The 23,835-nt window shown below is 53.7% G+C and overlaps 1 protein-coding gene and 1 non-coding gene across 2 annotated transcripts; both read right to left on the minus strand.

Annotated features, from left to right (window-relative positions):
* Window positions 1-3,435: 3,435 nt before the first annotated feature.
* On the minus strand, window positions 3,436-23,306 carry MYH7 (myosin heavy chain 7). The gene is made up of 38 exons (NM_001113711.1): window positions 23,106-23,306; window positions 22,666-22,809; window positions 22,218-22,374; window positions 22,010-22,037; window positions 21,294-21,402; window positions 21,118-21,210; window positions 20,951-21,014; window positions 20,516-20,614; window positions 20,178-20,281; window positions 19,388-19,526; window positions 19,177-19,295; window positions 18,923-19,072; window positions 18,501-18,671; window positions 17,585-17,894; window positions 17,245-17,312; window positions 16,792-16,879; window positions 15,970-16,087; window positions 15,699-15,822; window positions 15,301-15,437; window positions 14,805-15,060; window positions 13,953-14,195; window positions 13,627-13,803; window positions 12,698-12,843; window positions 11,509-11,599; window positions 10,255-10,644; window positions 9,903-10,029; window positions 9,609-9,727; window positions 8,668-8,864; window positions 7,935-8,118; window positions 7,580-7,745; window positions 7,310-7,434; window positions 6,424-6,732; window positions 5,972-6,175; window positions 5,727-5,852; window positions 5,255-5,530; window positions 4,284-4,379; window positions 4,043-4,177; window positions 3,436-3,453 (listed from the first exon to the last, which is right to left on the minus strand). Exons 1-38 carry the CDS (start codon window positions 23,304-23,306, stop codon window positions 3,436-3,438), a joined length of 5,808 nt encoding a protein of 1,935 aa, NP_001107183.1.
* MIR208B (microRNA mir-208b) lies at window positions 8,444-8,517 on the minus strand. Its single transcript, NR_049458.1, has one exon. It is a non-coding gene; the product is annotated as a microRNA mir-208b (primary transcript).
* Window positions 23,307-23,835: the final 529 nt, after the last annotated feature.

A 23,835-nucleotide genomic window follows, 5' to 3' on the forward strand; every position in this document is an offset into this window, starting at 1 on the left:
GCAGATTTACACTCACCACCGACGCATATCGACTTGACCACCCAACATCCATGTGCACTCTTAGCCACACACATGCAGATTTTTCACACGTCCCTGCTTATGACTGCAGATTTTCCCACTTGCTGTTAGACACACTGATATGCACATTTGCACACCAGCATTCACACACAATTTTACCCTCCACTGCTCCTGGTGTGGGCAGGGAGGGGGTGAGGAGAAGCTGGAGGTGTTAATCCCGGGGCCTGAGGGAGGAGGGGTGGGGGTGGGGGGGCTGCTCCCTTCCGCCTCTTGGGGCTGCCAGAGGGTGCAGGTGCTGCTGAGGCTGGCTGGGGCGCCTGGCAGGCCCAGGGATTTACACCAGTTGGGCCCCGGGTTCTGCATTCCATGGAGTGGGGGCAGGGGGTGCTCTGCAGTCTGTTTCCCCCTCCTCAGGTAGAACTCCACTGTCCTCTCTCAATCTTTCTGAGGCTCATACTCACATGCCTTTCTCTGTGGGTGTCCCTAAGTGCCCCAGGACCTCAGGGCCCCCCTCCTTGGTCTCCAGCGATGCCACCTCTCAGAGGCAGTAGGTGTCGGGTCTTCAGCAGGCCGCGCCTGGTATGACTAAGTGGACATTGTGTTCAGGAAACAAAGCCAGACTCCCCTGCTCTGGCTTTCTCCCACACCCTCACACGCAGAAACACTCTCCCAGCTCCCCCCTCCCACTCCATCCACTGTCACCTCTCAATATAGCTCTAGAGCATGGAGGTGGGTGGGACAGACAAGGGTCAGTTTCTCTGGGTAGGAAAGGTTTCCATTAAATATGTGGCTCCTCCTCCAAGGTCCCCAACTCCCTAGGGACCCTCTGCTGTCCCATTACTAGACTCAGGAACACACATCTGTTCCAGGAGACTTGTACCCTATACCCAGTATCCTTGGTGGGGGGGCGGGGACTGAGGCAACCCCACATCCACATCTCCTGCAGGTATGTACACTAAAATGTGACCCCAAAGGATGCAGACCGACCGTCCCCAGTCTAGGTCACTTGAGGCCCTTGGTGTGCATATTGGACGGTTAACCCAGTATGTCAGTGCTGGGTTCCCAATGCCCTGGGGAGGCGATAAGGGGCTAAGAACACCAGGTCAGGCTGGGTCAGGTCCAGGCAACAAAGACCAGGCTTTGTCCTCAGGGAACCCTGTGTTCTGAGCAGGCCAGACCCCCAGTACAGGCGGAGTGATGGGTGAGGGGTAGGCAGGCAGTTCCTCCTGTCTCCAGTGGAAGGAGGAAGAGGGAAGAGGTTCAGCTGATTCCAGGGCTCTGCACCTCTGTCTGGGCCACTCCCCCTCCTCTTCTTCCCCCAGGTTCCCTCCTCTCCCCCTCCTCTCCTATCCATTGCTGCTCTCTATCCTGCCTCAGCTGCCTCCCACAGGCAGCATCTCGTGGTGCTGGCAGTCCTGGAGAGGGAGGGTATGGGATGGAGACTCCTGCCACAGAGGACACCAGGTTGAAACCCTGTCCCCGGCTCCCTGGATCTCTGTCTAGGCCTGGCCTTCCTTTCCCTCTGCCCAGTTCCCTGTGTCCAGGTTGGGTCTGTCCTCCCATTCTCCCTGGTGCTAGCTTTCTGCCTGTCTTGGGGTCTGACAGGCCTCCGGTTCCACGTGTCTCTGCTCCCCCTCTGGCAGCCTCCTCTCTGCCTCCACGTCTTGCTTCGGGGCCTGGGTCCTCCTCTCTCCGATGTCACTATTTCTGGCCTTGCCAATTTTCCTCACATCTGAAGGTGATCCAGGATTTCTTCCCTTGCTCAGTGGCAGCCCCCTGAACTCCTGCAGCAGTTCTGTCTAAAGTTCACCCTGCCTTTCTGCTCTTGCACCCGCTGCCTGGTGCCTGGCTCTGCTGCCAGCTGCCACAGGGTCTGCAGCAGCACTCCCACATCTCTCCTCTGCTCCTGCGGCTTGCCTTCTCAGGGTGTCCCCTGTGCCTTCCTTTCCTCTGCCCACTTCCTCATGGCTCCCTGAGTCCTTCCTAGGAAGACGAGTGGTCCTGAGGTGGGTGGATGGAGTGGGCAGAAGAGGGGGCCACAAGGACAAGGGTGGGAACTCATGGATCTGAGGATCTGAGGCCTCCTCACTGCTCAAATCTTTTCTCTCTGCTGGTTCCCCTAGTGTCCCTGCCCCCCCCTTTCTCCTCGCCCTGCCCCACACTACCACTCTCCTTGGTTATCCCTGCTCTCCCCGCTTCCTCCTCCTCCGATTCTGACTCTTCCTGACTCTTCCTGGCTGCTCAGAGTCGGGGCTGAGGAGGAGCCTGGCTGGCGCAGCTGTGTGGTCCGGTGCAAGAGATAGGTCCAGGGCTGAGCTAGGCCTTCCAGGGCTCCCTGGGGCTGGTAGCCAACAGCCCCGTATCTTGCACACTTCTGGAAGTGTGGGGCCTTCCCTCGAAGCCCAGGTGTGGTGGGGGCTCTGGAGCCTGGTCTTATGTAGTTAGGAGAAGGCTTGCTTCTTTCTCCACTTCCCAAGCCTCTGGTCACCACCACTGCCCCCTCCCAGAGTCCTGTTCACATGGGACTCTCTTCTCCACAATCCCTTGTCTGCCTGTCTCCCCTCCAGATGGCCAGTCATAAACCGGCCAAAGATGCCCCATCTCCAGTGAGCCCAGATGAGGAGGGTCCTGGAAAAGGAAGTTTCAGCAGGAAGTGAAGGACAAGATAGGAGTGCTGTGGACAGAGAGGGATGTGAGAGAGATAGGAGAGGGTGGGCTGAGGGTACAGTTCTGGCGGTGATGGGGTGGGGGCCCTGACCTTGGGCCATCTCCAGCTGGAGATAGTGGTGGTGTCTGCAAGGCTAATGGGCTGCAGCCAGAAGTCCTTGTACCCTCTCAGAGACGTGCCATAGGCTGGAGCTTGGGGGTCATTACCCCATGCCTCTGAGGGCATCCCTATGTGCTAAACCTCTCCTTGGCGGCCCAGCCCTGGTGCTGTCCATGGTGGTGGGGGGTAGTGTTGGTCAGTGTAGGTCCATTGCAGATATGCTCTGCATGCTTTAAGCAAGCCCTAAGGATTTTTCTAAATCTCCTTTAACCCCAAGGGTCTCTGGGCCAGGGAGAAGGTTGGGAGGAGAGTTGTCACCTGTCTGCTGAGGAGGAGACGAAGGGGAACGTCTGAGCCAGTGCTGTACCAAGGATGCTCAGAGCCTCCAGAGCTCTCTAGGAAGGCCTCCTTGGGCTGTCTGTGAAGCTGCCCCTCCTTCCCTGGAGCCCCAGCCCCCAAGCCCCATGGCCCACCCCAATTTTCATGTCCTTGTGGCTGGCAGGCAAGGAAGAAGAGTCTGGAGGTAGGATTTTGGCTTTAAGGAAAATAACTTTATTCTGCTTTGTCCAAAGGGGCTGCTATATAGGCTCTGGAACTGGGGGTTTCATCTGTACCCTCAGGACCGGGCAGATCAAGAAGATATGGCAAAGCTATTCTTCATTCAAGCCCTTTTGAAAGAAATAAAATCCAAATTAGTTCTGGGGAGGTGGGTGTTGGGCAGGGATGGGCATAGAAAACAGAGGGGAGACGGGGCACCTGATGGGGTGGAGGACTGCTCTAGGCCTGAGGCACACCCCCATGGTAATAAGAGATGTTTTCTAGGGGTCGGTGTGGAAGGGTCAGGGCTCTGAGGTCAGCCAGAGGGAAACTGCCTGGGTGAGGACCTAGGAGTAATCTGGGCTGTCCATCTTAGGGTCAGTAGGGTCGCTAGGCTATAGGACAAAACTAGGTGAAAGACGAGAGGAGATCAGCAGTTGGGGGGAATTGGGACACGGTGGGTGTATACAAATTGGGGTCTTCTAGGGTTGCTGACCACCCTAGAGCTGGGATTCACAAAGTCATTGAAAGTTAGAGCTTGAAGAATCTTAGAAATCACAGAGGACTGCATTACATGGCCCTCTGGGGCTTCATGGTTCAGTTGTGGGGGATGAATGAAGAGGAGGCATCCCTGGTATGAGTGGGCTCTGTCTGAGGGGCACTGGTGTTGGTGGGTGTGCTGACCCGGGGCGACTAGTGAGGCCCAGTAGAGGGACCCACCTTGGCGCCAATGTCGCGGCTCTTGGCTCGCAGCTTGTTGACCTGGGACTCGGCGATGTCCGCACGCTCCTCCGCCTCATCCAGTTCGTGCTGCACCTTGCGGAACTTGGACAGGTTGGTGTTGGCCTGCTCTTCCTGTGGGGGTTTGGGGACAGGGACCATGAGGTGAGAGGAGGCCAGAGGAGGCCACCAACTCCCCAATGTCCCTCCCCCAGACCCAGTCCCTAGCAGGGCCACTCACTGCCTCCTCCGCCTGGCGCTTGTAAGCCTTGACCTTCAGCTGCAGCTTGTCCACCAGGTCCTGCAGCCGTAGCAGGTTCTTTCTGTCCTCTTCCGTCTGGGGGTGGGGTTAGGGATGAGGATGGCCTGGTCCTCAGAGGCAGCATGCCCCCTCCCCCTGCTTGTTGTCTTTACCCGGAATGTAATATCTTCACTCACTTCTCCTTTCTGATCCTCAACAAACACCTGCACTCTCCTTATAATTTTTTTTCCGTAAAAAACTACTAATATTTTTTAATGCCTTGTACCAGAGTAGATGGAATCCTGCAATTCTGCACAAAATCATTTGTATGCACTATCCTGGGGAGCAGGCCCTTAGAAATTCTGGGGACCCGCAGAGAACAAATTCTCTTGTTCTAGAAGCCAGCATGCCTGGGAGTAACTCTGGGACTGCAGCAGAATAAGATTTCCTGGGCTGCAAGGAAATGACATAGATTTGATCTAAGTTAAGAACACATGTGTGTCGAGATGATAACTTTCTGGATTGGCACAGAAGCAAAATCTAATTAGGAGTCTGATTCTAGAAAACAAACGAGAAAGTTCTGAGATTTGTTGAAAGACTTTGGTATTGTTTTTGATGTATTTTTGTGGTCATGGCACCCAACAAGGGCTTGGTAACATATTTGCTTTCTGGGAATTTGTGCTGGGTAAGCTCTGTCTGGAGCTCTGGATGTTGTCCCCAGGGGACAGGTGGAGGGGGATGTTGGAGGTGGAGCTCCTAGGCCACAAGGCTCAGAGGTTCATGTCTAGCCCAGGGGACCGCCAGGGTAGAAGACGGCTTGCAGAGTGGAAATAGGGCAGTGGGGAGCTGCACTCCCACTCTTTTCCCTGGAGGAGGCTAAGAGAGAACACTTCATTCCTCTAGGTGTTATTGCCCTGGCTTCAGGCTGTGGTACAAGGGGTCCAGCCCCAGAGCAGCCACCATGCCCGCACCTGGTAAGTCAGCTCCTTGATGCGACGCTCACTCTTCCTCATGCCCTTGACTGACTCTGCATTGCGCTTCTGCTCCGCCTCCAGCTCATTCTCCAGCTCCCGCACCCGGGCCTCCAGCTTCTGCAGCTGCTTCTTGCCACCCTTGAGGGCGATCTGCTCAGCCTCATCCAGCCGATGCTGCAGGTCCTTGATGGTCTGCTCCATGTTCTTCTTCATGCGCTCCAGGTGGGCGCTGGTGTCCTGCTCCTTCTTCAACTCCTCTGCCATCATGGCAGCCTGGGGACGGGAGCGACATGTAAGAGAACAGGACCTGTGGCCCCTTCTCCCTCCAGGATCACCTTTGCCCCATCCTGGCGCTTGTTTCCCAACCCATGCAGCTGGAGAGTCCACTTGTCAGGGCACAGTGGCCTGGCTGGGACCAGGGCCCTTGTTCATGTCACTAGTGGGGGCGAGAAAGGTAGCAGTCACTCACATCTGTGATGGCCTTCTTGGCCTTCTCCTCGGCATTCCTGCACTCCTGTACCGCCTCTTCCACTTCAGTCTGAAGCTGTGACAGGTCTGCATCCATCTTCTTCTTCTGGTTGATAAGGCTGGTATTCTGAGGATCAAGGTGAATAGAGCATGAAAAGCACTGAGCATTCACGGGTGGCTCCCAAACCTCACCTGCTGAGTTCTGCTAGCCGTGTTTCTGTCTAGGAATGTGGTGGAGTCACTCACCTGGGAGTGCAGCAGCTGCACCCGCTCACTGGTCTCGATCAACTCCTGCTCCGCCAGTTTCCGGGACCGCTCTGTCTGCTCCACCACGGCCCGCAGCTCCTCCAGCTCGGCCTGCAGCAGGTTGTTACGCCGCTCCACGATGGCGATGTTCTCCTTCAGGTCGTCATTGGCACGCACTGCATCGTCCAGCTGGATCTGGGTGTCCTGTAGATCAGGAGGGTGGGTATGAGAGACAGGTTGGCCTCTGGGTCCATCAGAAGGCTGTTAGGCTAGGCTGGATGCCAGTGGGGAGCCCAGTGTGCTGGGTCAGGAGGGCCTGTGGGATATCTCTGCAGTAGCCGAGGCCAGGAGGCACCTGCTGTTGTAATGGGGTACCACCATCCAACCCGGCCACATGGAGGCTAGTCCATCTCCGAGTAAGGGGACTTCCTGCTTTGGGAGTCTCCATGTACCTTCAGCAAGCTCTGGAGACCCTTAACTTGCTTCTGGGCCTCAGCAGCCATGCGGTTGGCATGGCTGAGCTGGATCTCCATCTCATTGAGGTCGCCCTCCATCTTCTTCTTCACCCGCAGAGCCTCATTGCGGCTGCGCGTCTCCGCATCCAGGGAGGTCTGCAGCGAGTCCACCACCCGCAGGTGGTTGCGCTTGGCCTGCTCCATCTCCTCATCCTTCTCCGCCAGCTTCCGCTCGATCTCTGCCTTGATCTGGTTGAACTCCAGCTGGGCCCGGAGGATCTTGCCCTCCTCATGCTCCAGAGAGGCCTGGGAGGAGGTGGGGAGAGAGGGTCGGGGATGAGAGCATAGGGCCAGGGGCAGGAGTCTGTCCATGAATCATGGATACAAAGTGAATTCAAGAGTGGTATTAAGTGGTTCAGTCAAAGAAGCAGGAGGAAGAAGAAAAGAAAATTTAAAAGGAAAAAAGAAGGCTCAGGAGAGGTGGTTCAGACCCTCACAGAGGAGAGTGAGCTATGAAGACAAAGAAGAAAATGAAGAGAAAGGTGTTGCCAAGGAAACGGAGGCAATCAGGCATAGAATGTAAAAAATCCTGAAGAGGGAGGCAGAGGCAGAAAGGAGAGGGGAGTGGAAACAGGAAATCTTGTCTAAGATGTAATGGGTAAAATGTGTGAAGGAAATAGAGTGAGCTGTTCATTCATTCATTCATTCATTCATCCATTCCACAATGTTTGCTGAGTGGCTGCTATGTACCAGGCACTGTTCTAGGCTCTAAGGATGGGACAGTGAATAAAACAGACGGAAGGGAGATGAGAACAGGGACCATAGACTAGCGCTCAGCTCCCTCCCCTGCACACACCCACTGGGCCACACCCTGCACACACACCTCAGCCTCCTCCAGGGCCGACTGCAGCTCCAGCTTCTCGGCCTCCAGCTGCTTGCGGACCTTCTCCAGCTCGTGGATGGTTTTTCCACTGGAACCCAGCTGCTCAGTCAGGTCGGAGATCTCCTCTGGGGGAGGGGTCGGGCCATTCAGTTGGGGGCTGCCATGGTCCAATGGGGAGGCACCCCTCTTGGAGCCCCTAGGTGGTGCCACATGAGAACACCACCCCCAGCCACCTCATCCACCCCACCAGCCTCCCAGGCCCCAGCGCACCCTGAAGGTTCTTGTTCTCCCGCTTGAAGGTCTCCAGATGCTCCAGGGACTCCTCATAGGCGTTCTTGAGCTTGAAGAGCTCTGTGCTGAGGGAGCGCGCCTCCTTCTGTGACGACTCCAGCTCTGACTGCGACTCCTCATATTTCTGCTTCCACTCGGCCAGGATCTGTGGGGACCCGGCTCACTGCACAGCCCCCTCTCCCAGCCCCAGCACTTCACCCTCTCCAGGGCTGCCCTAGCCCCTCAGCAGGGCTCAGCCTCCTCCCCTCTTGCCCCCAAGGAGGAGGCCCCTGGCTTTATGGTGACGCTGGCCTTCCAGCTCTGCCCCTGGCTGAGACCCCCAGCCCAGGCCCACCTTGTCAAAGTTCCTCTGTTTCTTGTCCAGGGCTGCGGCGGCTGCATTGGAACGCTCCACATCCACCATGAGGTCCTCGATCTCATTCTGCAGCCGGTGTTTGGTCTTCTCCAGTGAAGAGCACTTGGCATTGACGGCCTCCACGGCTTCCTCTGCGTCCTGCAGCCTCTGGGCCAGCTTCTTCCTGCCCAGGAGGATGGGAGAAGGTGGGGAGGATAGAGGGTGTAGGTTTGGACAAGGAGAAATAATGTGAGTGTTCTAGAAAACAATCCTTGAAAATTCAGAAGCGTTGTTGGAGAAGCTGAGGAGAGGCCCCATGGGGTTAAGAACCAGGTAGGCAAAGAGGGTCTTGATGGCACACTATGAAGATCCAACAGGACCCAGGAGGGCCTTCCAGGTGGTCTGACCCCGGGCCAGCCTCTAGGCTGCAGACATGGAGGAGGCATGGGCTTTGGCAGCCCACCCCACTTCCTCTGCCAGAGCATCCTGCCCCTGGTGGGAGCACTCTACCCTCAGACAAACCTTTTGTTCGTCTTATATTCGGATGAGAAACATAACGCGAGCAAAAAGCTTCCCTGAGAGGAGAAGGAGCTGGGGCCCTGGACAGGGTTCTCCTGTGTTGTCCAAACCTGGCCAAGCATCCATACCCAGTGAGGAGTCTTCCCAGCCTTGGGCTGGGCTGTGTCTTGCCTGCAGATGGGCCTCAGCTAGAGGTGGGCCGCCTGGGACTCACTTGGCCTCCTCGAGTTCCTCAGTCCTCTGGATGGCATCCGTCTCGTACTTGGTCCTCCACTGGGCCACCTCCGAGTTGGCCTTGGACAGGACGCGCTGCAGCTCGGCCTTGGCCTCGGTCTCCTCCTCGTACTGTTCCCGCAGCAGGTCACAGTCATGGCGTGCCGACTGTAGTGCATGGGCCAGGGCATTCTTCGCCTGTGGAGGGGCAACCGCCCAGAAGAGAGCTCAGCTTTCTCTAGAGTACACCCCAGTCAGTGCCCATGTCCTCACCCTAATTTCTCCAGTCCTCACCCTAATTTCTCCAGACCTCACCTAGCTCTAAATCCCCAGGGGACCTGGAACAGTCTATGGAGGACCAATGACAAAGAATGTCCGCAGAGCATATAGCACTGTTTACTCGTGTCATGCCCACCACTCCTGCTCCTCACTATCTCAGGCATTGTCAATCTCATCCCCATTTACAGGGGAGGAGGCAGGGGCTCAGAGAGGCCAGGTGGTTTCTTCAAGATTACAAAGCTCTAAGGGGAAGGTCAGGATTGGAGCACTGGCCTTTTCAAAAGGTTGTGTTCTTTCCCCCTTTTGTTCATGAGGCCAGCAAAGTGCCAGCACAATAGGCTCCAGTTTAGTTTCTTTCTCTAGCTTTCAGATTGTCCTGACCCATTTGTGCAGTTTCTGCATCCCACACCTGTGGCCAGCCAAGGCCGCCATTCCCTCCCTAGTTTGTTTCTCTCTTCCACCTCACTTCCCCCCTGACCCAGGGCCCTCTCTCTCCAGAAATGGCAACAGAAAAGCAGAGGGCAACAGATTCAGGAGACATATGGTAGGTTCTGGGCTGGGATTCTGTTTGGAAAATGGGAGAACAATAGAAAGACAGCAAGCCTCATCCTTGGGCCCTACTTGCTCCTTGCCTGGGCCAAGTGGCCCTAGTCTAGGCCTCACCTTAACCTCCTCCTCCAGCTGCCTCTTGAGGTCCTCCAGCTGCTGGGTATAGGTGAGCTTGCCTCGGGTCAGCTGGGAGATCAGTGCCTCCTTCTCATCCAGCTGCCGGGACAGCTCACCTGGAGGGGCACAAAGGCATACTCAGCTCTGGAAGGTCAGCCCCACTCCTCCCTCCCCTCCCCTTACCTTTAGGCCCCATTCTCTGGAGAGGGGTGTGTGTGTGTGTGTGTGTGTGTGTGTGTCTCCCTAAGGCTGGGTGGCTCAAGAAGTCAGGGAAGATGGGGTGGGGCTCACCATTCTCAGTCTGTAGCTTGGCCCGCTGGCTGGTGAGGTCATTGACAGAACGCTGGGTCTCCTCAGCCTTGCTTCGGTGTTCATTCATCTGGTCTTCCAGGGTCCGGCACATCTTCTCCAGGTTAGCCTGAGGGAGGAAGGGGAGTCATATGATGGATGTAGGGGGCACTGATGGGTAGTCAGAGTTGTAATTATAGAAGCGAAGGAGAGAGGCACTGAAGGGAGAGGATGGGAGAATAGGGTGGAAAAAGGAAAGCAGGAAACCAAACCATCAGAGAAGAGAGGAGACATGGACAGAAAGTAGAAGTGGGTGCAGGAAACTGGGCACAAGGGCCCCGAACAGGCAGCCTACCTTGGCCTTGATGATCTGCTCCATGTTGGAGGTGACATCGTCCAGCTCCAGCTTGAACTCGCTCTTCTCCTTCTCCAGCTTCTGCTTCACGCGCTGCAGGTTGTCGATCTGCTCGCCCAGCTCGGCCACGCTGTCGGCGTGCTTCTTGCGCAGGGCTGCCGCCGTGGCCTCGTGCTGCAGCGTGGCCTCCTCCAGGTCCCGCCTCATCTTCTGGAACTCGGCCTCCCGCTTCTTGTTCATCTCGATCTGCACGGACGTGGCGCCGCCGGCCTCTTCCAGCCGCTCGCTGATCTCCTCCAGCTCCCGGGACAGGTCTGAGCGCAGCTTCTCCACCTTGGCCCTGGCGGTGCGCTCAGCCTCCAGCTCCTCCTCCAGCTCCTCGATCCGAGCCTGGGCCGGGATGCAGAGTTCAGACCCACCACCTGGAGCCTTCCATCGGAGCCCCCACCCCAGAGCTCTACAACATTCCTGGCCTGTCTGGAACAGCAAGCCTATTCCATTCTATCAGCAGAGAAATGGAAATAAAAGGATTTGGAGAAGATGTTTTGGACAGCTGAACTAGCCTTCCTTTAGGCCAGAACATTATACATTCTCTGTTGAAAGGAAAGTGGTTGAAGCTTGCTTTTTTTTTTTTTTTTTTTAAGATTTTATTTATTCATGAGAGACACACACACAGAGAGAGAGAGGCAGAGACACAGGCAGAGGGAGAAGCAGGCTCCATGCGAGGAGCCTGATGTGGGACTCGATCCAGGGTCTCTAGGATCAGGCCCTGGGCTGAAGGCGGCGCTAAACCGCTGAGCCCCCCGGGCTGCCTGAAGCTTACTCTTTAAGAGGGACAAAAAGACCTGTGTTTTAGGGATATTATAAGCAGTTTAATCTCTGCTTTAGGGGTAAGAATCAAAGTCACAGACTGTCAAGGCTAAAGAGATCTTAAAGCCACTGGTAATAAGGGAGGACACAGAGACCCAGATATCTGGAGTGGGCTCCTCATAGTTACCAGCTAAACCAGAGCTGAGACAGGAAGCCAGGATTTCTGCCCCTACACCTGTAACCTTTTCAAGGTCTCTTCCTATGTCATCTTTGGATCACCCAGCCCCTCCTTGGGGTGTTGCTCTGTGTGTGTACTGTGGTAGCTCAGCATCTCTGGACATATAGCAAGTTCCTGTAATGCTGGGGGGAGGACATCCTGGAGGAGGGGGTCAAGGAAGCTGGCAGCCAGCCCATGGGCTCCAGCCTAGGCATCCCACACCTCACCTGAAGCTCTTTGAGCTTCTTCTGCAACTGGCTGCCCAGCGCCTGCTCATCCTCAATCCTCGCATTGAGGGCATTCAGCTCAAAGTCCTTCCTGTGGAGAAGGAGGGAGGGAAAGATGAGGAAGGTTGGTTGAGCACCAGGAGGGCCCACCAGTGATTGGAAATGGTAATACAAAAGACGAAGAGCAAGATTTCATCAGAAAAATAGCATCTGGGGATGACATAGGGTCCCTGAAAATGTGAAATGTGTTGAAGGAATAAGAAACCTAATGGGCAGAGCACCACAGGTGGAGTGACAAGACCTGGACTCTCTGATCCTGTGGATCAAGGGCACTACATTAGATGGCTTCAAAGGCCCCTTCTGGCTCAGGTGGCCTTTAATTCTATCACCATTACTTTGGGCACTTTGGTTAACCTTCCTGAGACTTCATTGCCTCTTCAGTAAAGTGGGCTCAAGATACCATCCTTAGAAGGTGGTTTGAGGATCCTTGGGATCATATATTCCTTCTTTAATTCAACACATGCTGTGCCCAGGGAAGTGTGAAGACTCCTGGGCAGATGCAAGCCCCATGATGATGTAATCATGATTCTCAGAGCCTTTCAAAGTCCTGACCCTAAAGCTCCCTAAGGTCCTTGATTATCCAAACCTATCCTGTAGGCTCAGTTTATCAAGTGTGGGAAGTGGATTTGTATATCTTGGTAAGACTTGTAATAAGAATTGGATCCAATAAGAATTGGATTCATCAGACCCCTGTACTGCTCAAGCGTGGTGGCTACCCTATTTCTCTGTGATCCTCTGGGCTCTCTGCAAAGGACCCAAAAGGTCTTTCCTGAGAGGGTTTTGTGTGGAGCCTTCCTCAGTATTAAGCAACTGGTTTCCAAAGGAATTTGTGTGTAGAAGGAAGTAAGCTATTAGTTTCCATCCCTCTTTGCTGCCCAACAGGAAGAAAAGGCTTGAGGGATCCAGGTTAGATTTTCTGCTGAGGAAGATTGCAAGGCCCTGCTGCATGTGGCTGGGGGAAGGGAGCCATTTTCCTGGGGGCCTCTGTCCACAGTTTTGCACCCACTGATGGAGGCTGCATGAGGCTGTGGCCTCAGGATGGACATCTCGGAACAGCCGGTACTGTCATAGGCACAATAGACTGCTGAGCTGGGGAGAAGGAAAGGTGCCGGGGAGGGAAACACTCTACTTTTTAAGCCGCTCATCTAGCTGCTGCTTGTCATTCTCCAGGTCCATGATGCTCTCCTGGGTCAGCTTCAGGTCACCCTCCAGCTTCCGCTTTGCTCGCTCCAGGTCCATGCGCACCTTCTTCTCCTGCTCCAGGGATCCCTCCAGCTGGTGGGGGAGAAGGACCAGTGTGCCTTGTAAGACCAATCACCCTGATTTGGTGATTTGGAAGCTCAGTCACTCCAGGTTTAGGGAATCCTAAGAGATATCCAGGACTTGGGAAAGCTTCCCCAGAGTGGATCAGGGAGCTGTAAGAGCACCTAACTATTTGATAAATGATTCCATGAATGACCATGTTATTAAACCCCAAAGTACCATTTGTTCATTCAGCAGGCTCTTGTAGGCCTGTCCTAGGCACTTCAGATACAAAACTGAATCAATCAATCCAAGTTCTCACCTAAAGGCAGCTTACAGTCTTATGGCTGAGATAGATACTTCGATAATGATAATATGGGTGATAGATGATCCAATGGAGATATGCAGAGAGAAATATCTGGAACAATGATCACTGAGGACCAGATCCTGCGTAAAATATTAGAGGTCCAAAGATCCTCAGAGCCTCACAAAATTCCCAAAGAAATGTATTATATCCTTATGTGATAACTCTCTAGACCCTGTGGTCAAAGATAGAGATATCTTTGGTTCAAAGGCTTGAACTTAAATTGAAATAAGGAAGCCCATCTCTATTGTTGATCCTATCATGGGATGAGATACATAACTGATAATGATTACCCTTCTCCTTTTCTATTCCCCAGCTCCCTTTTAGAAAGGTTTCAGGGGAGGGACCACTCTCCAATCTCATCCCTCCAAACACACACAGACACACAGACACACAGACACACACACACGGATATGGACATGGTATATCTAGGCCCTGGACAATCTACTTACATCATCCACCTGCTGCTCCAACTTGACCTTGGCCTTGGTCAAAGTGTTGACCTTGTCCTCCTCAGCCTGAAGGTCATCTAGGGCCTGCTGGTGGGCCTCTTGCAGAGCCTTCTTCTCTTTGGTCAGCTTGGCAATGATCTCATCTAGCCCAGCCATCTCCTCTGTCAGGTTCTTCACCTGCCGAACAAGAACCCCACTCCCTTTAGGGTCTGAGGTCATCAGCCTGGAGACATCTATCGGGATGTCCAATGCCAAGGACCAGGACCACACTGTGGTCTGGGAATCCTGAGGAGACCTGAGCTGGAGCCAGAAGGAGTTGCCCTCACCTTGTTCTCTGTTGCATGCTTCTCCTTCTCCACCTTGGCCAGCGTCAGCTCCAGGTCATCAATGTCCCTTTTGAGCTCAGAACACTCATCTTCCAGCTTGCGCTTCTTGGCAGTGAGCTCAGCATTCATCTCCTCCTCATCCTCCAGCCTTTCAGTCATCTCCTTCACCTTGGCCTCCAGCTGGATCTTGTTCTTGATTAGCTGGTCACAGCGCTCCTCTGCATCAGCCAGGTTGTCTTGTTCCTGAGGACAAAGCATAGAGGGGAGGCTTTTCAGTAGGTGGGGTTCTCACCCTGGCAGGCTCAAGGAGGGAGCAGCTAAGCCCTCACTGTAGGAGGGGAGCTCCAGGACAACCCAGCTAAGAAGAACCTCAGAAGGATGAGGAAGGGAAGAATTTCAGGACGATGTGATGGGAATATTGGAGGATGGAAGCAGAGGAAGGGAACTCAGAAGTCTCTTTACTTGGCCCTTTCCTCTGTTCTATTTCACTGAAGGGAAGGAACTGCATTTACTTAACATATTTACTACCTGGTAAGATGGCCAGCTTTATCCCCTATCCAGAGATGAGGACATTGAGACTCAAAGATAATGCATGGTTTGCCTAGGTTCACAAAATTATTGAGCTGTGAATCCAGGTTGAACCCAAGTGGAAAGCCTGTGTTTTTAAAAGTTAGTTCTTTTCCCCTTCTCTTTCATTCTCTGTGGGGACCCCCTTGGAGGCCGTTGGAGTGTGGATTCCAAAATCCTGTGTCTGTGAGAGGACAAGGTGAGCCCTGGGTGGGGAGGTGCAGGATGTGTAGGAGATGTTGGCTGAGCTGGGTGGGTGAGCCAACAGAGGCCCAGGAGCCTCACCGCTTGCACTTGAAGCTGGAGGTCATTCTTCTCCTGCAGCAGGGACACCATCTTCTCCTCCAGCTCCTTGCGGCGAGCCTCTGACTTCTCCAGCGCCTCTTTGATGCGCGCAAACTCTTCCTTCATGGTGGCCATCTCCTTTTCTGTCTCGGCACTCTTGAGCAGTGGCTTGATCTTGAAGTAAAGCTTCATCCAGGGCCAGTTCTTGACCCCCATGAAGGCCCGAATGTTCCACTGGATTATCAGCAAGGAGTCTCTGCAGGGGCACAGCGAGAGGGTTGTAAGAGAATCCCATCTTTCCTTCCTGTCCTGAGTCAGGACTCCTCAGTAATGGCCCTTGCTTCCTCCATGTCTCTCTGGCCATAGGCCCACCCTAGGTCCATAGGAGCCCCTCCAGTGGTCTTGTTTGAAGTCTTGTTGAACTTTCTCCTGATACTGCCCCTGAACCATCCTGAGCCTTACTTAGATAACCAGGAGCCTCCTTTGAAGCTCTCACCTGCGTTCCAGCAGCTTCTTGTACTCCATTCTGGAGAGCACACCCCGGGACTGGGCCTGGATGCGGGTGATGATGCGGCTAAGCCTCTCGTCACGCATCTCCTCCAGCAGTCCCAGCAGCCCAGCCTTGAAGAACACCTATAGCCAAGGGGTGGGTGGGCCAGGAGAGGAAAGAGGAGAGAGTTCTTTTAAGGAAGGTAACACCCTAGGAAAGAACTCAAGGGAAGAGGCCAATGGCAGCTGGAGCTCGGACCGGGAGTGGTACTGGTTTATGGGAGGGAAACATGCAGTTCAGAGATGGTCCTAAGCCAACTGATAAAAGGGAAGGAGCCGTGAGTTGAGGAACTAAAGGACAAGAGAGGTCTTTCTGTAATCAGTTCATCTCCTTCCTTCCCTCACCTTGGTGTGGCCGAACTTGTACTGGTTGTGGTCGATGTCCAGGGAGCTCAGCAGTTTCTCTGCCCCTTTCCTGCTGTCAATGAACTGGCCCTCAGGGATGGCTGCTGGGTTGAGGATGCGGTACCTGGAGAGGAAGGTGCCCTGAGTCACCCATGTTCTGCGCCAATCTGCTCTTCCCACAGCATTCAGGGCCACCTGTGGACTCCTCTTCCCACCAGGTCTGCCCAAGCTCCCCCTGTTCCCTGAACTCTGGGGGCACTCCTGTACCCACCTCTGCCTGAAGTCCCCGTAGAGGATGCGGTTGGGGAAACCCTTCCTGCAGATGCGGATGCCCTCCAGCACACCGTTGCAGCGAAGCTGGTGCATAACCAGTGGGTTGTCTATCACCCCTGCAGCAGTAGGGGGTGAGGGAAGAAGGTGTGGGGAGAGTACTGGACTAAGCCAAAAGTTCTGGGCTCTGATTCTGGCTCTACCATTCACTAGCCAGCAACCTTAGCAAGTCACTTAATAATGGTCCTTTTTTTTCTTCCCATTTTTTTTACTAGCTGTACTCTTTTTATTTATTTATTTTTTTTACTAGCTGTACTCTTAAGAGTAATCAAAAGCTTTTCACATTCCTTATTTTATGTTGTGTTTATTATCATATAATTATGTTGTGATTATTATCAATTGCCAGGGTGGATATATCCCACTTTCTAGAGAGGAAGCTAAGCCCAGAGGAGTTAAGCCCAGAGAAGTTAAGGCACTTTACCAAGGTCACTAAGCTGACCAAAGCAGAGTCACGCTTTGAATCGAGGCCCCTGAGATTCCAACTCCTAATCAGTCAAAAAAAGGATAAACAATCTCTATATGTCTCATTGAGGGTTGCATGCTCTGAAGCAATGCCCATGAAAGTGCCTTACAACCCCCGCCCCCAGCCACATTGCAAATACAAGGAAATGAGTGGACAGTAGTCTGCTACCTCATGGGGGATGGGAGGAGAGTGTCATTTGGAAACCACCATGGTGGGGGATTAGCCATGGCTTAAGAGACCTTGTTCCCAGAGCATGGGGCATGTGGCCAGTAGATGGCTGGGCTGAGTTCTGGGCCTTACCTGGAGACTTTGTCTCATTGGGGATGATGCAACGCACGAAGTGGGGATGTGTGGAGCGCAAGTTGGTCATCAGCTTGTTCAGATTTTCCTGTGGTCCAAAGCACAGGTGGGAAAAGTAATGCAAGTGGAGGAGAGAGATGTAGGGAGGGGGAGGAGAGAGAAGTAGGGAGGGAGAGGAGAGGAAGGGAAAAACAGACAGAGAGAATGAAGGAATGGTGGGGAGGACACGGAGGAGGGGAGAGGTGGAAGAGCAGAGTGAGATGGGAAACAGGGAGAGAAGAGGCCACCCACAAAGCGGGAGAGAATGGAGATGAGGAAAGACAAGGAGGGAAAGAAACCACAAGGGAAGGAGGAGACAGAGGAGTCAGGTAAGAGAAGGGGAGTGGTGGGAAGCCACCAGGCTTGGTGGCTGCTGGGGAGCCACGCTGGGCTGGGGTGAGAGCACATGCTTACCCTGTGCAGAGCTGACACAGTCTGAAAGGATGAGCCCTTCTTGGCTTTGCCTTTGCCCTTCTCGACAGCTGAGGGAGGAGAGTCAAGGAAAGGGAGCTGAAGGGCCGTGTGAGAGGCCAGAGGCTCCATCACAGACTCTTTACATCCTCACTGGCATTTGGTCTCCAGGAGAGGGTCTTCACTGTGGGGCGCTCAGTTTTTCCACCCCATTCTACCTCACTGAACCTGTAAACCTTAGGGCACAACCTGACAGAAAAGTGATGGAGTATAGCAACGGACTTGCTTCAGAACCATGGCAGGGATGCTGCTCCTTTGTCCCAGGGCTCCAGTCTCTACTTACGTGCATCAGCCCCAGCATAGTTGGCAAACAGGTTGCTGAGCAGCTTGAGGGAGGACTTCTGGTACAAGGCCACCACCGTCTCATTGAGTGGGTCTTTGTTCTTCTGTAGCCAGCCCAGGATGTTGTAATCCACAGTGCCAGCATAGTGGATGAGGGAGAAGTGGGCTTCCTGCTTCCCCTTGATGTTGCGTGGCTTCTGGAAGTTGTTGGACTTGCCCAAGTGGTTGTCATACAGCTTGGCCTTGAAGGTCATGTCAGTGGCCTTGGGGAACATGCACTCCTCCTCCAGGATGGACATGATGCCCATGGGCTGAGGGTAGGGGGGAAAGCATCACTGAGCATGCTTCATGCAGATGCAGAAGGTTCCTGCTTTAAGGTCGATATTTGCTTATGGTGACTCCCCTTTGGGAATTAAAGTATCAGCCTCAGCTTTGAGTCCAGTTATTTCCCAACTTGCACCTGTTCATGGCTTCCCAAGGTGGAAGAGTTTGTTCGATTTCAGAGGGACCTTTGTGAAAGTCTGGGAATGTGGATGTTTTAGATGCTTTAGACATCATTCTATTGCCCAGATCCCTGAGATGTTGTGGTTGAAAACAGGCACATTCTTATGACTCCCTGCCCCATATTCAAGCCAGGTTAAACCTAAGGTTGATAAACACACTGGTATGGGAGGATTTCTGGAGCTGCCCATCCTCCCTGTGTCCATTCTCAAGCCCCCAGGACCTCAGCTCTCCCTGTGCCACCCTGTCCTAGGTGGTCAGGACAACACAGAGCTTGGGACCCAGATCATGTTCTCCAACAGGGAGAGGGGCTGCCATTTTGACTGGGGCATTCGGGTAGGATGTGAGTGAGCAGTTCAGGCACTCTGTCTGGGATGACAGGGGAGGGGGACACAGGCAGCAGGTGGAGGCAGCACCTTCTCAATGAGGTCAATGCAGGCCTGCAGGTCCATGCCAAAGTCGATGAACTCCCACTCGATGCCTTCCTTCTTGTACTCCTCCTGCTCCAGCACGAACATGTGGTGGTTGAAGAACTGCTGCAGCTTCTCATTGGTGAAGTTGATGCACAGCTGCTCAAAGCTGTTGAACTGCAGGGGGTGGGGGTGGAGTGGGTCAGGCAGGCAGGGGTCTGAGTGGCCAGTGGGATCAGCCCAGGCCCGTGCCCATGCTCCTCCCAGGGAAGGAGAGCTCCTGTGGAAGACAGGGTGAGGCGTCTGCCACTCCTGAGCCCCACTGCCTTTCCTGAGACTGGCCATGATGGTAATAGATGGGAATGAGTGAGTCACTCTCCCCGCGCGGTCCCCCCGCTGCCCGTTATGCATAGGCTCCCCCCACTCACGTCAAAGATCTCAAAGCCTGCGATGTCCAAGACTCCTATGAAGTACTGGCGTGGCTGCTTGGTCTCCAGGGTGGCATTGATCCGTGTCACCATCCAGTTGAACATCTTCTCATACACTGCCTTGGCCAGTGCCCCGGTGGCATATGCCACCTGGAAGGTAAGGGAGAGACCCAGATGAGGAGAGTTAGTACAGAGAGTGAATTCCACCGCAGCATGCCAGCTCCCTCCCCACTTATGTTCTGAACATGACCCACCTGTTGGACATTCTGCCCCTTGGTGACGTACTCGTTGCCCACTTTCACCCGAGGGTGGCACAGCCCCTTAAGCAGGTCAGCTGAGTTCAGCCCCATGAGGTAGGCAGACTTGTCAGCCTCTGGAAAGAGAGAGCCGGCAGCCAAATTGGTAAAGGGATGACTCCTCTACAGATGTGGCCCAAAGCTGTCCCCCAGCATTCCAGACTCCCACCTTCAGTGCCATCTGGCTCAGCCTGCTCCTCTCGCTGCTTCTGTTTGAACTTCATGTTTCCAAAGTGCATGATGGCACCTGTCAGCTTGTACATGGAGTTCTTCTCCTCTGAAGTGAAGCCCAGCACATCAAAGGCATTCTGTAGGCAGATCCCATATTGGTGGACCCCAAAATAGGAAGTATGGCAGGCAAATGAGATCCCTCTTCAGTTGAAGAGAGAATTTCTCTCCTGAATCTCTGTAGCTTCTAAGACTCCCATACCCAGCAACGAATTCCAAAACCAAGACTGGAGGTATAAGAGCAGGATGGTGTGCATACTGCCCCAGATCTGGCATCAATGGTCATAGCTGTCCTCTGAAGCTGCTCTGGTTACCCACTCATGTTTTCTACTTTTGTCCCTCTTCTAGACCCTACACTTGCTTCCCTACTTGAACCTTCCATACCTGTCTATATCTGGTCTTCACCTAATAGTCTGCTCCAGCCCCATGGCGACTAGATGACCCACCCCCTTCCCTTGATGATGCCTTGCTTCTTGGCTTGTCTGCTTTTCTGTCTCATGATGTTCAACATTCTCTGTTTGCTCGAATACCAAATATTAGCCACCCTATCTCAACATCCCCATTCCCTAACACATCCTGGTCATAGGACATGTTCTGGCCCTTGGGAGGGTCATACCACTTTGCATAATAGATAAACAATATCTCAGCTCTCCTCTTGAGCCAGCGAACTGGCCTCATTTACTCCTCATTGACAGTCCCCTCACCTCTTGACCAGGTTCTCACACACTTACATCAGTGGCCATGAGCTCCTCAGAGTCATCAATGGATGCCACTGTGGTCTCTCCTTGGGAGATGAATGCATAATCATAGGGGTTGTTGGTGATCAGCAGCATGTCTGGGAGGAGAAGATGTGATTAGGATGGGGCACAAACCTCTGGCTCTCACTTGGGCTGCCTGCCACAGCACAGGGCTTGCAGGAAAGCACGTGACAAGGCTTAATGTGGTCCCACATCCCACAGAACTGAATCCAACAGTGCCATAAACCCAGGGCATGCCAGCAAGCAGACACAAGCAGAGGGGACCAGGTTGCCATGGAGATAGTTGGTCTCGGTGGGTAGCTCTGACTCACCCAGCAGCTCAGGCTTTTTGTTAGACAGGATTTGGTAGAAAATGTGATAATCTCTCTCTGCTTTCAACTGGAAAATAACTCTGGATTTTTCCAGAAGGTCTGTAAGAGAAGAAGAAAGAGAGAGAAATGTGGAGATTTAGGTACAAAGAAATAGAGGAAAAGGAATGGTCAATGTAGCAAGTAAAAGGGAGAGACAGAGAGACTCACGTACAGACACGAAGAGACAGAAGCAGAGAACAACTAAAGAGAGTCTCAGAGGGAGATGAATATACAAACAGAGATACAGAGTCAGTGACAGAAAGAGAGGGAGAGAGACTGAAGGGCAGAGACCTTAAGAGAAACATAGATAGAGAGAAGAGAGAGACAGGTTGGGATGGAGATCACAGAGAATGAGGGTGAGCTCAAACTGAGTCCTAGCAGATTCATGGCACTCACAGGTCTCTATGTCTGCAGATGCCAACTTTCCGGTTGCCCCAAAATGGATTCGAATGAATTTCCCCTGGCGAGAAGGAGGAGAGCAGTGATGGGTTAAGGCAAGGCTCATATTTGACGCCATCCCTCCACCACCCTGAATCCCCAACCCAATGTCAGAGACCACTTACAAAGCGGGAGGAGTTGTCATTCCGGACCGTCTTGGCATTGCCGAAGGCCTCCAGGGCGGGGTTGGCCTGGATGATCTGGTCCTCCAGAGTGCCCTGCAGAGGTCAGGAAGGATGGCAGGTGAGAGGCCTCCCTCTCTCTTCCTGCAGTGCAGGCCCATGTAGAACAACAGGCCTACCTTTCCGGGGGTCTGATCCTTCTTGCTGCGATCCCCAATGGCGGCAATAACAGCAAAGTACTGGATGACCCTCTTGGTGTTGACTGTCTTCCCAGCCCCAGATTCTCCACTGTTGGGACAGTCAGGGGCTCGTCAGGGGCTCAAGCAGTGAACAGACACTGCTTGATACAAACAAGCCTCAAGTCAGGAGAGAGTGTCTGGTCCCACTTGAGTGGGACCCCCGAAGCAGGAAGCTGCTGGGTAATGTGCATCCCGAACACACATGGGATCAAGGGGAGCACTGGGAAGGATACCACAAGGAGCTGCTGGGTTTGAACAGAAGGAACCTGGTCTTAGCTAGGCAAGGTCAATGTGAAGAAGTGGGCCTGGGCCATTTTGGAAAAGAATGGGTGGTGGTGGCAGAATGGGGAAGGTTTCTGAAGGGAAAGATGAAAGAAAGTGAGGGGAAGAAGACATGGTGATACTGGGCTTATGGATAAGTAAGCAATGATTTAGAGGAGAGTGAGTGCAGGGAATGGGAGAAGGAAACTCTAAGAAGGGTGGGAAGCAGAAAGGAAATAGGAAGTAAAGGGAGGGGTAAAAGTCACAGAAGAAGGAGGAGCTGGCATGAAGGTGGAGGGAAATGAGAACTCCGGGTCCATGCATGAGGGCTGGGGTCCCTAATGGCAACTGGGATCAGGGAAGTCTGGAGGGAATGAGTTAGGAGCTACACTCACGTGATCAGGATGGACTGGTTTTCTCTGTCTGTTGGGAGCAAGCAGGGAAGAAAAGTCAGGAGCCACAGAGGATGCTCTTGCCTGGCATCCACCTACCCCCTTGCCCCACCTCCCTGCTTCCCTCCAGGCATCTCTCAGTTGTCCAAATCAACATGTGCATTCCCTCCCATGTGGCTCCTGAGAAAACCCTGCAGTCAAGGCCTGTCACCTGTCAGCATGTACTGATAGGCATTGTCAGAGATGGAGAAGATGTGGGGCGGTGCCTCACTCCTCTTCTTGCCCCGGTAGGCGGCCACCACCTCGGCATTGTACACCGGCAGCCACTTGTAGGGATTGACGGTGACACAAAAGAGGCCCGAGTAGGTCTAGTGTAGAGAAGGAGGGTTGAGTTACTAGTGATGAAGGGGGAGTAATGGCAGGTTTCAGAGTTAGAGAACAATCCCAGGAAGGGAAGAAGGGAAAGGAAAAATCTATGAAAGCACTAAATCTGAGTTATCCCAGCCTCGGGGGTTATTAGAACTGAACCTGTTGCAGGGGCCAGTATAGAGTGCAGTAATGTCTGGACACAAAGAACAGAAACCTGTGGCTCTAGGAGGTGGGCCTATGTGGATCAGGAAGCTACTAGACTCAGAGGATGTCCTGGGTGGCGCACTCACGTAGATCATCCAAGAGGCGTAGCGCTCCTTGAGGTTGTAGAGTACAGCGGGCTCGTGCAGGAAGGTCAGCATGGCCATGTCCTCAATCTTGTCGAACTTGGGTGGGTTCTGCTGCATCACCTGGTCCTCCTTCACGGTCACCGTCTGCAACAGCCCCCACGCAGGGCCTATTGTCAACTCTCCCTCTGCCCAGAAAGGAGTCAGACCAGTTCTAGGACAGTGGTGTTCAAGAGAGAAGGGCCCAGGATCAGAAAGAAGATGGATGCGATAGTGGGAATGAGAAGGGCTGTTGGGAAGGTATGGATCGCTGCCCCAAAGAAAGTGAAATCAGACTGTCCTCAGGTCTGTGTGTAATGGGGCCTGGTGGTAACCCCTCTGCGTACCCCAGAGGGGGTAGGGGGTGGTCCAAGAGGGCCTCGCATGCCAGCTCTGTCACCCACCTTGCCATTCTCAGTCTCAGCGGTGACTTTGCCACCCTCTCGAGACACAATTTTGGCCTTGACAAACTCCTCCTTGTCATCGGGCACGAAAACATCTTTCTTGAGGTCAAAAGGTCGGGTCTGGGCTTCCAGCCGCTCCTTCTCTGACTTGCGCAGGAAGGGGGCAGCGGCCCCAAACGCGGCCATCTCTGCATCCACCATGGCTGCACCTGCAGTGGGTGGGAGTGAGAGAGGATGCTGGCTGTCCTTCCACCCACTCACCCTCCACCCCCTTCCCTAGGCTCTCTCTCTTTCAGTGGGAGCCCCAGAATCTAGCACCATACTCATGAATCAGGGGCAGGTCATCTTGCATCCCTAGTTTCTCAAGCTGATCCCTCAACTCAAGAAAATAGCCTAGCAAACCTGTCAGGGCAGAAGGGGAGGCTAACTTTTGTTCAGCCTGGGGGTCTCCTGGAAGAGTGAGGAGCATCCTGGGCTTCTCTGGAGCAGAAAGCTAACTGTGTCCATCTCAAATCCTTGTCCTTCCCTGGCTCCTCCCTAGTCACAGGCAAGGGGCTCTTGGTTGCCAAGACATACTCCCCAAGGCAAGGCAGAAACTAGAATCCCATAGCCTGGCTTTGGGGCTGTCATGGCCAATCTTCCTGGATTCCCCCACACTTCATCTTCACCTTTCTTACCTTGGCTTCTCGAATGTGCGTACTAGATGAAAGGGGCTCAAGCCTGCAGGGGA

The sequence above is a fragment of the Canis lupus genome, chromosome 8, assembly GCF_011100685.1.
Source record: "Canis lupus familiaris isolate Mischka breed German Shepherd chromosome 8, alternate assembly UU_Cfam_GSD_1.0, whole genome shotgun sequence".
NCBI lineage: Eukaryota > Metazoa > Chordata > Mammalia > Carnivora > Canidae > Canis > Canis lupus.